Source organism: Nematolebias whitei, chromosome 23 (genome assembly GCF_014905685.2).
Source record: "Nematolebias whitei isolate Nwh7 chromosome 23, NemWhi1, whole genome shotgun sequence".
Taxonomy (NCBI): Eukaryota; Metazoa; Chordata; class Actinopteri; order Cyprinodontiformes; family Rivulidae; genus Nematolebias; species Nematolebias whitei.
In genome coordinates, this window is record NC_056520.1 from 10,819,290 (window position 1) to 10,833,963 (window position 14,674).

At 40.9% G+C, this 14,674-nt stretch overlaps 1 protein-coding gene across 1 annotated transcript in view; it reads left to right on the top strand.

Moving 5' to 3' along the window:
- LOC119429040 (cilia- and flagella-associated protein 47-like) overlaps window positions 1-14,674 on the top strand; it is a 108,232-nt gene that overhangs the window by 35,152 nt on the left and 58,406 nt on the right. Inside the window, 11 exon segments of the mRNA XM_037696757.1 lie at window positions 188-401; window positions 3,948-4,065; window positions 5,872-5,972; window positions 8,617-8,717; window positions 8,856-8,975; window positions 12,078-12,297; window positions 12,386-12,457; window positions 12,549-12,686; window positions 13,343-13,424; window positions 13,514-13,609; window positions 13,698-13,884. Of these exon segments, the coding sequence (XP_037552685.1) occupies window positions 188-401; window positions 3,948-4,065; window positions 5,872-5,972; window positions 8,617-8,717; window positions 8,856-8,975; window positions 12,078-12,297; window positions 12,386-12,457; window positions 12,549-12,686; window positions 13,343-13,424; window positions 13,514-13,609; window positions 13,698-13,884 (1,449 nt within the window).

Sequence of the window (14,674 nt, forward strand, 5' to 3'; positions counted from 1 at the left end):
ATGTTACCCTATAACTACCCCATATGTTACCCTATAACTACCCCATAAGTACCTCCAAACAAAATTGTTCCATATGTTACCTGGTAATTATTACCCGTATGTAATCTGTAATTACTCTGTAAGTTTTCCCCATAAATACTTTGTATGTTACTGATTTATTATCTGTTTTTTTTTTCCCCCCCCCCAGGAGAAAAAGTGACCCAAATCTCCATCCCACTGTTTTTGGGAGTAAAAGGAGAGGAAATAACCGAAGGACACCATCCGTATAGACAGCTGTCAATCACCATTACCGTTGAGTTTCCGAGTATCACCTTCCGCCCCCATCAAATCCTTCTTACCCCAGTACCGCTGGCAAAAAGCATAGAAACCACTCTCACTCTACTGGCTGAGGGGTATCAAAGGTTGGTTCATGTAGACACATGTATGGTGTTTTCTGTTCGTTGTTAACAGATTGTTAAAATAGATTGTTTCAGTGATGCTTAATGAACTCTGATAGATGTTACTGTAGCAACCTGCGTTTTTTAAAGGCACTGAACACAACAGAAGAAACACTGCACTTCACAGTAGTAGGATTTTTGTCTTCCTTTGTTTTTCTGATCACACTCGTAGCTGTCAGCTCGTTTGTATGCAGAGCAATAGCGATGATGGATTTTATTGTAATTGTTTTGTTTTTTTCTAGCTTCAGGCTATTTACCATCTGCGCTAATCCTCTTGAGCTAAATAAAAGCTGCACTCAGAACGACAATAACATTAATTTCAAACTTATTTATTTTTTTGTACGAGTCAAGCTCAGACCTTTTATCTGACTAGTCTGCAGACATGTTTGATTTGTTTTACGCCCAGCAGTCGGAACAATCCTTGGTGGTTTACATCGTTTGTGCTTTGGCACTTCTTACAGCTGAATCTGGCTGACTCTCATGGCTGAACTGAGAAACAAAGTGTATAAACTGAGAGGTTTTACAACAGAACCATATCATGACACGGACACAACTTCTACCCCTTACATGAGTAGTATGTAGAGCCACGTATTGCAGCAGTCAGATCTTTGAAGCTCTGCATGACCAAACTCCCTCAGCTGCTTTCCAGCTTGTGTCCTCCACACCTGCTATAAGGCCAGTAGTGGGTTTATTTTTTTCACGTGAACATTTTAATTGTTTAGGGAAAAAAAGTCTCGCTATAAATTACACGTTCAGTAGTCCTTGTACATCTGTAAATATTTCGTTCAAATGTTTATTAATTATTTTTGACAAGAGGCTGAATTTCTTTTCTTTATTCATAATTAAAGTACCTGCATGTCATTCATTACAAAGTAAAAATATAAAGCTAAAATACACTACCTGGCCAAAAAACAAGTCGCCGCCTGGATTTAACTAAGCAAATAGGTACGAGCCTCCTATTAGATAATTACTGCATGGGTGATTATATTTCAGCTGCAACAAGTTATTTAACCCCAACTGGTGCAATGAGTTTCTTCTCATTTCTTAAACAACCATGTCAAAGACACATCACGTGGTCGTGGAAAAGATGTCAGTCTGTTTGAGAAGGGTCAAATCATTGGCGTCAAGCAGAGAAAACATCTTGCAGAAACAACTAACATTGGGTTAAGAACTGTCCAACACATTAAAAACTGGAAGGATAGTGGGGACTCATCGTCTTTGAGGAAGAAATGTAGCTGGAAAAAAATCCTGAATGATGGTGATCGGCGATCACTTAAACGTTTGATGAAATCAAATAGAAGAAAAACAACAGTAGCACTCAGGGCTGTGTTTTATAGTGAAAGTAAGAGCATTTCCACACGCACAATGTGAAGGGAACTCAAGGGATTAGGCCTGAACAGCTGTGTAGCCTTAAGAAAACCACTAATCAGTGAGGCTAACTGGAAAAAAGGTTTCAATTTGCTAGGGAGCATAAAGATTGGACTCTGGAGCAATGGAAGAAGGTCATGTGGTCTGATGAGTCCAGATTTACCCCGTTCCAGAGTGATGGATGCATCAGGGTAAGAAGAGAGGCAGGTGAAGTGATGCACCCATCATGCCTAGTGCCGAGTCATCAGTTCAAGATCTTGGTGAAAAATGAATGCAACACTGGATGGAAATAGATCTTGTGACATTACTGAAGCTTATTGAAACAATGAAACAGGGAATGCATGCTGTGATCAAAGCTAAAGGTGATCCACCGAAATATTAATGTGTGACCTTTTTTTTTTTTTTTTTTTTTTGGTGGTGCCTTTTTTTTTTTGACCAGGCAGTGTATAAAATTCAAAAAGGAAAATTGGAAACTATAATAAAAAGTAAACAGTATATCTCAGTAAATCAGTTAATTATGAACCTGCTTCCTGACCAGTGCTTAATTTGTAAACCGAACGATGCCGGAACGCACACACAACACAACGCTTAGGCGCGCAAATGTCAAAATACCAAACCCATTCATATTTATAATTTAGATTTAAATGCTATATGTGCAATTTATAACTGTAGCCTATTAAGTTTAGGATAATTTCTCACCTTCCTAGTTGTTCAGCGCACTCTGCTTCTCTCACACATCCTAATCCCCCCACCCCTCCAGCTCCTGCAGGTAAGGGGCATTCCACTTCAGGTCAAATTGAGACCGGCAATTGGTCAGTTGCTGACGAGCCCACTGGACTGATTGACAGGTGGCATCGAGGATCCAACTCTTGCAAAAAAAAAAAAAAAATCATAGATTTTACTGGCCCGTTTGTATCATCATTTATTCCAGATTTATTCAATATTTTGGTGAATAGGTTTGAGAACTACCGATAAGCTTCCTTACATAATATAGAGGATAGAGGGTGAAACGTCTCTATATAAAAAAAAGAAACCATCCAGATGACCCGACTGAGAAATATTGGACTTCCTTACATAACTTTATTATTAGTAGGCCTGAGAGTTACCGGTTCCAAGCAAACAGTTACCAGGACGCACCCTGTCAAAAGCACTGGTCTTGACCTTTAAAAGAATCAGAACTAATTTAGAAAATAATTGTAATGTTTTTCTCTGATTCCTTTGAATCAAAAAGCTACAGTGCATTTATTGAAACATTTCCTTTGGATGTGTTTTGTACTTTCTGAAGGTTTTAATTAATCTGTTGTTGAAGGTTTTTCTATTCCAACGCACTCAGAGGTAGGCCTGTCGCAATAAACAATAAATCAATTAATCGCATGATAAATCAACCTCATTTTCATTTATCGGCTTTATCGTTTCTTCGTGTCTCTCTCTTTCTACCGAAGACACTGGATGACAAAAAGCTAAACTCCGGTGCTCTTCACTGACCCCTCCCTTTCTCTTTTATCTTTAAAATCAGTTTTAACCATCCAAAATCGCATTTTTGGATCGTTAAATGCAGCTAAGTTATGAAGCTAAGCTACGAGCTAAGCTAACAGTCTGACCTTGGGGAAAAAGCCTCAGTCTTGTCGAAGTTCCAAATGCATGGTTGAAACCCGTGCCTTTGTCTAAAAAGTTTTTTCTCTGCAAAAAGAACTTTACTGATTTTTTAAATTTTTTATTATAAGCTTTGTGTGAGAAATGCTATGCTAAAGAGCTCAAATCACACCGAGCGTCCGCCATTTTGAGAATCGAAGAGAGACAGCCCATGTCACGTCAAGGGGCCTCCCTCCCATTTTTCTTAAAGAGAAAAAATTTAGACACGCTGCTTGCTCCCTCACTATCCATCCTTCGATTCAGTCTTATATTGTCTTCTAGTGGTCGAAAAAGGTACTACATGCAAAACAAATGAACAAACATGTTTTCTTAAATTTGACAATAATTACTAATTATTGTCAAATTTCAAACAATATTATCGTTTATCGCAATAATTTCTGAGACAATTAAGTAAAAGCAAAATTTGTTATGATGACAGGCCTACTCAGAGATCCAGTTTTTGTGACATTTGCTTGAAATCTTCCACTTTCCGCCCGTTTTCACCGATAGTGGGACAACGATATCAGCTGAAGTCGATGAGGTGGAAATGGAGGATGGGACGAAGATCCAGCCTGTCGCCATCGTCTTTCCTGAAGGAAACACGATTCAGGCCCAGAACCACAACCAGGTGCTGGAGTCAGGCTACACAACTCCACAATATACCTCACAGGAATTGCATTAGTTAAAAAAAATCATCTTGGTAACATTACGTGCTCAGAAAATGTTGTTTTTATACAAATATTGTCTTTGTTTGACACAACACTTTTAGTCAATGTTGTAACATTTTCAGTCAATAATTAACAACATCCACTCTCATTTGCTCCATTCTGGGCCCTTGAGCAAGGCTCTTAGCCCCCACTATCTGCTCCCCTGGGCACCCTAGATGGCAGCTCTCTGCTCCACACAGAGGGCTGTGGTAGCTCAGTGGTCTGTGGTTGCATCAGGATGGTTATCCGGCGTAAAAATAATTGCCAAGTCTTCGTGCGAGTTCGTTGGCGGTTGCGACCCCTGAAGAAGGGAGCACCCGAAAGAAGGAAAAAAAAAAACATGCACCCTCCCCTTTACCTTTAACTAACAAGCTAAGGGTAAGTCATAAATGTCCTACATGTTTAGTTACCTGTGAATCAGGTGTGTTGGAGCAGGGAAGCATGCAGGGTAGTTAGTTTGTGGCCCTCCAGGACCAGAACTGTTCAACATGAACTAGAGAAACTGCATTTCCTGCAAAAATGCAGTGTGAATGCTTATTGCTGAAGAATTTGCTGAAAAACAGCTGACATTAGCTAAAAACTTAATGGATTGTAACTGAAATGGAAAAATGAGCCTAAATTAGCAGAATGAGGCAGAAAAAAAACAGTTTTGCTGATATAAGCAGAAAGGAGCACAAACATTAGGAAATCGGCTAAAAAGCTGAACTTAACCAAAAACAGCTGAATTGTAGCTGAAAAGGCAGAAAAAAGCTTAAATAACCAGACAGAAGCAGAAAGAGCTGAAATGAGCGAAAAATGTGGAATTAGCTGAAAAAACTAAAATTAGCATAAAACAGCTAAATTATAGCTGAAATAGCAGCAAATGCTGAAAGGATCATAACAAGCTGAAATTAGCAGAAAGAAGTTAATTAGGCTGAAAGTAGCAAAAATTGCCACAAAACACTTAAATGTATCTGAAAGCAGCTGAAATTAGCTAAGAAATGATAAAAAGCAAGCTGAAAATGTAGAACAAGCTTAAATTTGCAGAAGAAACTAGAAAGAACATGTTTGCTCAGTTAGGCCGAAAAATGCAGAAATTAAAAATAAAGTGGAAATTTTCTAAAAAAAAGCTGAAATTAGCAAAAGCAGCTAAAAAGGCAGAAAGAAACTTAAGTTACAAGAAGGAAGTGGAGAGAGCACGTTTTTGCTGAATTGGTCTGGAAAGCGTTCAAATGAGTGCAAAAAAATGTGCAATTAGCTGAAAAACTAAAATTAACATTAAAAGCTAAATAGTAGCTGAAATAACATAAAAAGTTGAAACTAGCAGAAATAAGCTGAACGGAGCATAACAAGCTGAAATTAGCATAAAGAAGTTAGAAGAAGCAGAAAAATGTTGTAGTTAGCAGAAAGAATCTGAAAGGAACGCAAAACGGCTGAAACCCCCCCAGCTGAAAGTAGCTGAACGTTTTGTTATACGATTTGTTGAAATAGCACAAAAACTGTGGAACGAGAAAGATGCTGAAAAACGTACAGAAGAAAGCTGATTCACAATAATGTGACTGCTTCATAAAAGTTTACACAACTACCTAAACACTGAGAAACATTTTACTGTAGACTAGTTAAGATTTTGACCTTGTTCATAGAACTTCACTTTAAAAATGACCAGACTTTCCTTTTAACACGTTAACAGATCAGGAGTTTACCTGACCCCCTGCTGAACGTTTCCTTTATTTTATTGTCCCCAGCAGGGAAGCAGAGTTACCTCTCTGCTCTGCAGCGTGTCCTTCTGCTCCGCCGTCTCGTTGTCGCTGTGCACATCCATAACCTTCACCGATCACATGCACAACAGGTAACCCACCTTGTATAGTTTATATCACAAAAAGAGTTGGGGTTTAGTCGTCACTTCCATCATTAAAATGGGTTATTTGCAGGCCTCCTGATCATTCTTAGACTGTTGCCAACATTTAGTGTCTGTTGTGGATGTGTCTTGTGTTTCTTTTTGACACACTCACTGACTTTTCCTTCTGTGGTTCATCCATTCATCCATTATCTTTACCCACTTTTTGGGTCGCAGGGTCACTGGTGTCCATATCCAACAGTTACTGTGCAAGAGGTGGGACACACCCTGGACAGGTCTCCAGTCCATCACAGGGACACATAGAGACAAACGAGACAAACAACCATTCACTCTCTCGCGCTCACCTAGGGACAATTTAGAGTTACCATATTTTTTGACGTATAAGTCGCAGCTTTTTGCGTAAATTTGCAAATCCTACGACTTATACACGGAAGCGACTACCATTCCCCTACCATTATACAAGCGAAGATTCTATTGGATTCAGAATAAAGCCAGACAACAAGAGTGTAAAAAACATAGGAAACAAATGTATTTTATTGCAGCTGCTGGTGGTAGTCAAGATCCAGTTGCAGGAAACACGTCGTCTCAGGCATGTGGGGTAAGAGCCACCTGTTAGGGCTTGAAGAGATAATGTCACTGTAACTGGTAGAAAGGCAGCTGCAGAGGAAGGCCTTTAATGCTGTGGACAGTGGGGGCAATGCAGGGTAGTGGTCTAAAGGGCGAAGCAGGGGTCAAGCACAGGGCATCAGAAGTTCAAGAACAAATCCAAAGGGGTAATCCGGCATTTGAGGTTCATAAGGCAGAAAACAGGGCAGCACGATGGCGCAACTGGTAGAGCTGCTGCCTCTCAGCAAGCAGGTCCTTGGTTCAAACCCCGGTCCAGGGGCCTTTCTGGGTGGAGTTTGCATGTTCTCTCCGTGCATGCGTGGGTTTTCTCCAGGTACTCCTGTTTCCTCCCACAGACCAAAAACATGCATGTTAGACTGATTGGTAACTCTAAAATTGTCCCTAGGTGTGAGTGAGAGAGTGAATGGTTGTTTGTCTCGTTTGTCTCTATGTGGCCATGTGATGGACTGGAGATCCGTCCAGGGTGTACCCCGCCCCTCGCACAGTGATTGCTGGACATGGGCACCGGCGACTCCCGTGACCCAAAATGGAAAAAGTGGGTAAAGATAATGGATGGATGAAGGCAGAAAACAAAGACGTACCAGCTAGGCCTGTCACGATAACAAATTTTGCTGGGCAATTAATTGTCTCAGAAATTATTGCGATAAACGATAATATTGTTTGAAATTTGACAATAATTAGTAATTATTATCAAATTTAAAAAGAAATGTTGGTTAACTTTTGTGTGTAATACCTTTTTCGACCACTGGATGGCAGTATAAGACTGTTTGAACCCAAGGATGAATAGTGAGGGAGCGAGCAACTTGTCTCTTTAAGATAAACGAGAGAGAGGCCCCTTGACGTGACATGGGCTGTCTCTCCTTCCTTTTTCAGTTCTCAAAATGGCGGACGCTCAGTGCGATTTGAGCTCTTTAGCATAACATTTCTCACACAAAGCTTTTAATTTAAAAACAATCAGTAAACAAGTTCTTAGCTTCTTTTTTACAGAGAAAAACAACTTTTTACACAAAGGCACAGGTTTCAACCGTGAGTTTTGGAGCTTCGACAAGACAAAGGTTTTTTTCCCCAAGTTCGGCTTGTTAGCTTAGCTCGTAGCTTAGCTTCTCAGCTTAGCTGCCTTTAATGATCCAAAAATGCAATTTTGGACACTTAAAACCGATTTTAAAGAGAAAGGGAGGGGTCAGTGAAGAGCACTGGAGTTGAGCCTTTCGTCATCCAGTGTCCAGTAGAAAGAGAGAGACACGAAGAAACGATAAAGCCGATAAATGAAAATGAGATCGATAATTTTTATTTATCATACAATTAATTCATTAATTGATTTATTGTTTATTGCGACAGGCCTAGTACCAGGGTCAGATGGGCTGAGCAGAATCATACAGGGAGCAGGAAGAGAGGTAAATCCTCAAGACATGGTGTGAGGTCGAAATCCAAAGAACAAGACGTGAATCATGAACAAAATGGCTGGATATCAGGAACCGAGAATGGTATGATAATCTGGCAAGGAGCTTTTGTGACATGAGCTCATCAATAGAGCATGAAGCAGGTGCAGGGCATGAGGCTGATTGAGCTGTGGCGCAGAGTGGGTGTGGCTGAGAGGCAAAGCTTGAGAGCAGAACATGACATGAGGGGCTGTGAGTGAGACAAGGAACAGAGGACGTGATCATGAGTGTTTCCTCTAGGTCACTTGCCCTGGGAGGGCGCTTGTCTCTTCAGGGTTTTTGTCAGACTGGGGGAGGGGGAGGTGTTGGGTGAGAGAAGCTATAGCATATATATAGCGGAGCGCTACGTTTGTATTGTACATGATTTGAAGTCTGAGCTGAGCTGCTAGTCTACGTTCCCCTTCCGGAAGTGGCGGAGCAGAGTGGGGGGTGGGGGATTTTTGTTGGCGGGGTGCTCCGTTCTGTTGACAGGGAGGTGCACCCTCCTTGGATAATGCTAGGGGAACGCCACCATTCATTAATTAAAACATTTCAGTTTGTTTTTCTTTGACTCCTCATTTTCCCTTCAGATTCCCGATCAAGTTGTGCGCTGCTGCTGATAACTGTTTGTTGACGGTCTGGCCCTACATGGCACTGCGCCCAGCTGATCAACAAATAGTTGTAAAGAAAGGTACCGTTCCACAAAACATGACCTGCTGTGGGACTGAAGAATTTTGTACTGCCGCGCCTTCGGAAAGTCTTCTTAACATGCAACATAAATATCAATTTCATGTTTTCTTCTTCATCTTAACGTCAACGTGTTCTGCAGGGTCCACAGTGGAGGTGGCTCTTCAGTACTGTCCCACGCCACATCCGACTGCATCTGACCCGACTGCTTCATCGTCATCAGCAGCATTTGATCACAACAGCTCAACATACATGAACTCAGGTCAAAATACTGAATTATCCGTTTGTGTTAGGAAATAATGAACCCTGCCTGTTCCTACCAGGTTTTAAAATGAGGTACAACCCCAATGCTGAAATAGTTGGGAGTAAAGTGTAAATATAAACAAAATATAATAAGTAGTAAATCACATAAGCCCATATTTTAATTTCAGTGGACCATCGTAAACATCTAATGTTTAAACTAAGAAATTTGACTTTCAGTGTTGTATTTTTTCTCTCTCCCAGAATGGGAGTACAGTAGTCCCTCACTTATCGCGGGTTTACATTCCAGACACCCCACTATAGGTGAAAATCTGCCAAGTAGGGAAGTTATATTTATTTTAGTATTTATATATATTTTAAGGCTTTTTAAACCATTCCCACACTCTTACAATGTTCTAAATTATCTGAACACTCTGAAAGAGCACAACAAAAGAGAGCATTCATTCATTCATTCAACCTTTATTCAAACAGATAAATCACATTGAGCCTCGAATACTCGTTTACATCTGAGATCTGTTTGGACAAACAATAAAGTGGTGAAAAATGACACATAGGGTTTAGAGACAAAAACAAAAAATCCTAACATGCTCTTAATCTTTGGTTGAAGGTTAACAGCATGATAATGAAAAAAAAACCATCACACAGCGAGCACATGATGATGACGCAGGGGGGCGGGGACACAAGGGTGATGAGCATGTCCAGAGACAACACACAGAGGCAGAGCAGACAGACTGATGCTACAGTTACTGAGCCAATCAGCACCCGAGGGTAGGGTTGGGTACCTTTCTAAAAAAAAAAAAAAAAAAAAAATCGATGTCGGTACCTTCACTTCGGTGTCGGTTCCTGGAGGGTGCTTTTTTCTGTACCAGTTTTGTAATTACTATTAATTCTAACAAGAATAAAATTACATTACACATTATAGTACAAATTGTAAGTTTTATTTTTTAACTTTGGTATTTCTATTCCAAGCAGTTTTCTTACATAAAAATAAACAAATAATTTCTAGTTCAAAAGACCAGTTTCAAACCAGTGACATGTCAGTGTTTAACACTCACTGCTACACACTGAGGACCTTTTCACTGAACAGTTTTTCTTCAGAAACATCAACATGTCTGTTTTCTCTGGACACAAACAAGCTGCTCCTGGCTGATGGTGTCTCCAGCAGTAGAAAATGTTCACTCTGAGGGTGTAGATGATGATTGTTGCACACACAGATACCTGGTTGTCAGTTTGACATATTGTCCCTCACATACCACCAGCAGGTCACTGGATTCACTGAAGTTAGGGTTGATGCAAACTTCTGCACCTCTGTGTCTCTTCCTGAATCTTCTCTGTGGTTCTCTGGGGTTTATGGCTCTGATCATCTCCCTAATTGACATGAGAACACAAAACATCAACAATAACATGGTTGTGTTATTATTGCTCAAAAAACATTATCTAGGCTGAAAGATAAAAGTTTAACTGGTCAACAACATCCTTTAAAATTAACTTACCTCCACCATGCAGCCCCCACTGTAGAAAAAGGCAGCAACCTTTTAACAACAAAGTCTGTGACTGTCCTGTGGCCCCGCCCTCACTTTTCTTTTGTCTGTCTCTGTCCTCACACCTGGGTCAGAACCTCCTGTGAGGAGAACATTAACATAAACAGTGACCATTAGGTGAACTGTTTAAGCAGCTGATCCAATGGATGAGCACATTTTTACAAGCTAAGCTTCATCTGTTACTGTCAATCTTTAGTTAGCTTCTGAGTTTGGCTAGCTACGTAGATAAAATAAATTTACACACTAATATCTTAAAGTTAGCGTTACATGGATTGTAGTTTAACTCTCAGCGATGCACGTGTTAAGCTGCAGTAACGTTAACAAACGTAAACTTACCAGCGGAAACACAGACACAGCTCCGTCCTCGGAGTTCTTTGATGAAGAGGAGTCGGGCCGTGGAATGTTGATTCAGGCCGTTTAACATTCAGACTGACTTTAACGCTGAGAGGATGGGGGGGGGGGGGGGGGGGGGGGGGGTGGAGGCTGCTGTCCATCTGTCTTCTTGCAGATAAAACATGGAGCAACTTTCTGCTCGTAAGCACGCGCATGTGAACCATGTCTGTGGGCGTAACCAGCACCATAGACATACAAGCTGTAGGGCAGCTCTATACAGCTCTGGGTGTAAACACGTAGTCTGTCTGTCATATGTCTGCGTTTTACCTGCCGGCGTGCTGAAACCACATGACACGTTACAGCCAATACCGAAACTTGACACCAAAAAAAGAGTGACCATACACCGACCGGTGCAGTTCGGTCTGTGCTAGAAAAGAACCTTGGTTCGGTACTCAGCCCTGCCCGAGGGTGAACTGGCCATCGGGAGCTCTGGGACATTTCCCCAGCTCAGTTTGGGTGGAGTCAGTTCAGGTTAAGGCTCAGTTCTGGTCACGCTTGATTATTTTAAATAAACAATCCATGCAGCTCACTCTAGTATCTGCCTCACTGAAGCTCTCACAGCAGCGATGGGGAAAGGCAGACCCTGCCCCCTCCTTTCTCTTTTTGAGGCTGACAGCCTCAAAAAGAGAAAGGAGGGGGCCCCTCAGCGATCACTGATCGGCCAGACCACCGGGAAACAATGTGTACAATTTTACGTTGAAAATCCGCGAACGAATGAATCCATGAAAGTCGAACCGCAAAGTATTGAGGGACTACTGTATATGTTGTTTTAAAACTTGTATCTAGTTTTCTTCACTGATGGTAACTTTCCAAATAAGTAATCTGTCCATGCCAGAGGAACTAATGTGCCCCTATACCGTCAGAGGGACTGACCTGTTATCAGATAGTCATCTTCAGTACAGAAGACTTGTGTTTTCGGATAACAATTTTAGAATTTTGATTCATCTGAACAGAACAGTGTTCCACTTTGCCTCAGTCTATTTTAAAGGAGCTTTGGTCCAGAGAAGACTGGTTGGTGTTCACATAAGGCTTGGTCTTTGCATGATAGAGCTTCAACCAGTCTTCGTGGAACTGTAATCCCGTAATTTGTGGACGTGTTCCTACTTTGACCTCGTTTTTCCATCAGTGTTGACTAATACTGAAATGTATTTTATGTATTTCCTTTTCAGATTCCTGCTCATACAGTGTGAGTGAACACTCCAGCGAGGATACGTATATCTCGCCTAACAGAGACACCCCAGCCAGTCTTGACATCCCAGAATTCCCTTCTGCCAGCACAGAGGTGGGACAATATTACCAGAGTGTGTTGTTAGCTGTGGAGAGGTGGTTTAGCTTCTTTGGATGGCCAAGTGGCCCACACCCCATTTCTATACCACACACACTCAGAAGGTAGGCCCTCTGTTGTCTTTTTCCCCAAATCATTCTGTTTCATAACATATTTTTCATATTGACTTTTACTGTAAATGTCTCCACGCAGAGTTGTGTCAAAAAGTCAAACAAACTACAGCAAAGGTCCAACGTATATTGTCGCTTTGAACAAAGATACAAGGTGGGTTTTTATGTAGTGAATTATCAGGGCAAAATCAAGAAAGGAAGATATGTTTGCTCAGCTACTGTATATGCTGCTGTGTGTTTTATAGGCCTGTGGTGGAAATGCTTCATTATTTGACGGGCATCCAGATACCTGGTATCGGTCTCTGTCAGATGTTTTCCAGTGATGTAGACCAGCGCACCAACCAGCTGCTGCACCAGCACAAAGCTATGCTCACTTTTCTCAGGTGGGATTTGTTCTACATTACAAAAAAAAACAAAAAAACATTTATGCTGGCTCCTATCAGAAAAATGTTTGGTACCATACTTTCCACCGTACAGGTTGCATCAGTCCAAATATGTCTAATAAAGTGGGGAAAAAAACCATAAATAAGTTGCTTCGCCGTATAAGTCGCATCTATTATGCGTCACCGCTGACGCGTTGCGTTTGTTAAGCATCACTGCACCCGGAAACGTGGGTCGGTGTTGTGCCAAAAATCGATTGGCTACCAAATGGCGGCCGCAGGAGCGTGCACTGGAGAACGTTAACAAAAAATGGGTTGAAACTAAAGCGGTCGCTTCAACCCGAACAGAAAAACAAACGCGTCAGTGAAACGCTGTAATCATATGGAAATATCGAAAATGTGCTTAAAACTTATATCGCCGTTATTGAATAAAAGTTTGTTGTGATATATAGATATTGATTTATTGTCCAGCCCTAAAGTACATTTATGTCTGCGTTTAAAAAATAAATGTTTAAAGTTAATTCAGCACTGTTTTTCTGTATCAGATCGGTATCGGGCGATACTAAACTTAGGGTATCAGTATCGGAAGTGAAAAAAGGTGGATTGGTGCACCCGTAGAAATCATTTTGTTATTTTGTCTTCTAAAATGATGCGTTCAGGATTCAGGGAGCCTGTCTGTGTCACATCAGACCAGAGTACTTACTAGATGTCCTGGAGTTCAAACACTGGTGCTCCATACAGGTAAAAATATAGCTGAAAAGTTTGGTCCTGAATTTAAATTACGTTTTAAAGCAATTAAAATGTATTTATGTTTGTATTTTATGTCTCAGTCGAGCGATACAGAGAGTGGTCTCGACTTTAACAGCTTTGACTACGAGTCTCTGAGCAAACGGTCCTGGACTGACGTGCTTTTACAGCTATACAAGGTGAAACTCCTGCCTCCGTCTTGTTACATTCATAAACATGTTAACTTGTCGTCGTAGTGCTGTTGAACGTCCTTCTACACTTGCACAGGTTGTTGTATTATGTCGGGTGTCAGGGGGAGCTCTGAACACACCTTCGAGCAGCGCAGACACAGTTGGAATCTCGCTTGATGGGTCACAGTGCCTGGTTAGTAATGTCTACTCGCCCTCTGAGCTCCGGTTACTGTCATGGCTCAACATGCACTACGAGAAGATGAGGAAAACTGTATGGGGCACAGGTAAGTCCAGATAAATGTGTTCTGTCAAGAAAAGGGTTTGTTTTCTCCCAGTGCTCCTCTCATTTTCAATGTTAAAACCTCTACGAGAACATGAATAATTTAGGATAACAATATTATGAAGGTTAAAAAATTTCAAACAGAAAAACATAAAGTGCTTATAAGAAAATAATAGGAATGAAAGACTATTAGTAATTAAAAAAACAGTTGTAAAAACTGTCTTTGAAAGGTCTAAAAGCAAAAATGAGGTACAACTGTTTCAATAAAATCTTGTTAACCTTTTAAATGGAAAGGGAATTCACTAGTTAATGATTGTTAGATGACTTTCTGAGTATTTGGAATTCAAAAAGTGATAAGAAATGTTGATAAAATGTCAAATAGTCTAAAATACTACCCTTAAGGACCTCACGTAACAGCCCAGTGCTTTAGGACTGATACCCAGCCAGTTTCACACCTATCGGGAATGTCATCCATGTGACCAGAGGGGCCCATCTGTGAATTAGATTAACAAAGATCTTAACAAACCCCTACTGTGAGGTGTGATAGGTCAATCTGCATATGTATGTATGTATCTTAACTCAGCTTTATAACTCGAACCGCACACTCAATGTTCTTTGAATTGAGAAAGTTTCTCGGATGAGAAGCGAAACATCTTCTGTTACAAATAAAGTCCAGTTGTTTTTGTCTTGAACTTTTTTTGTATTTATCATGTCCTGGATGACTGAGAATCTTCACCAGCGTAGCCCAGTGCTTTCTGTCATGATGTGATTTTTACTAGTGGTCGACCCCCCCC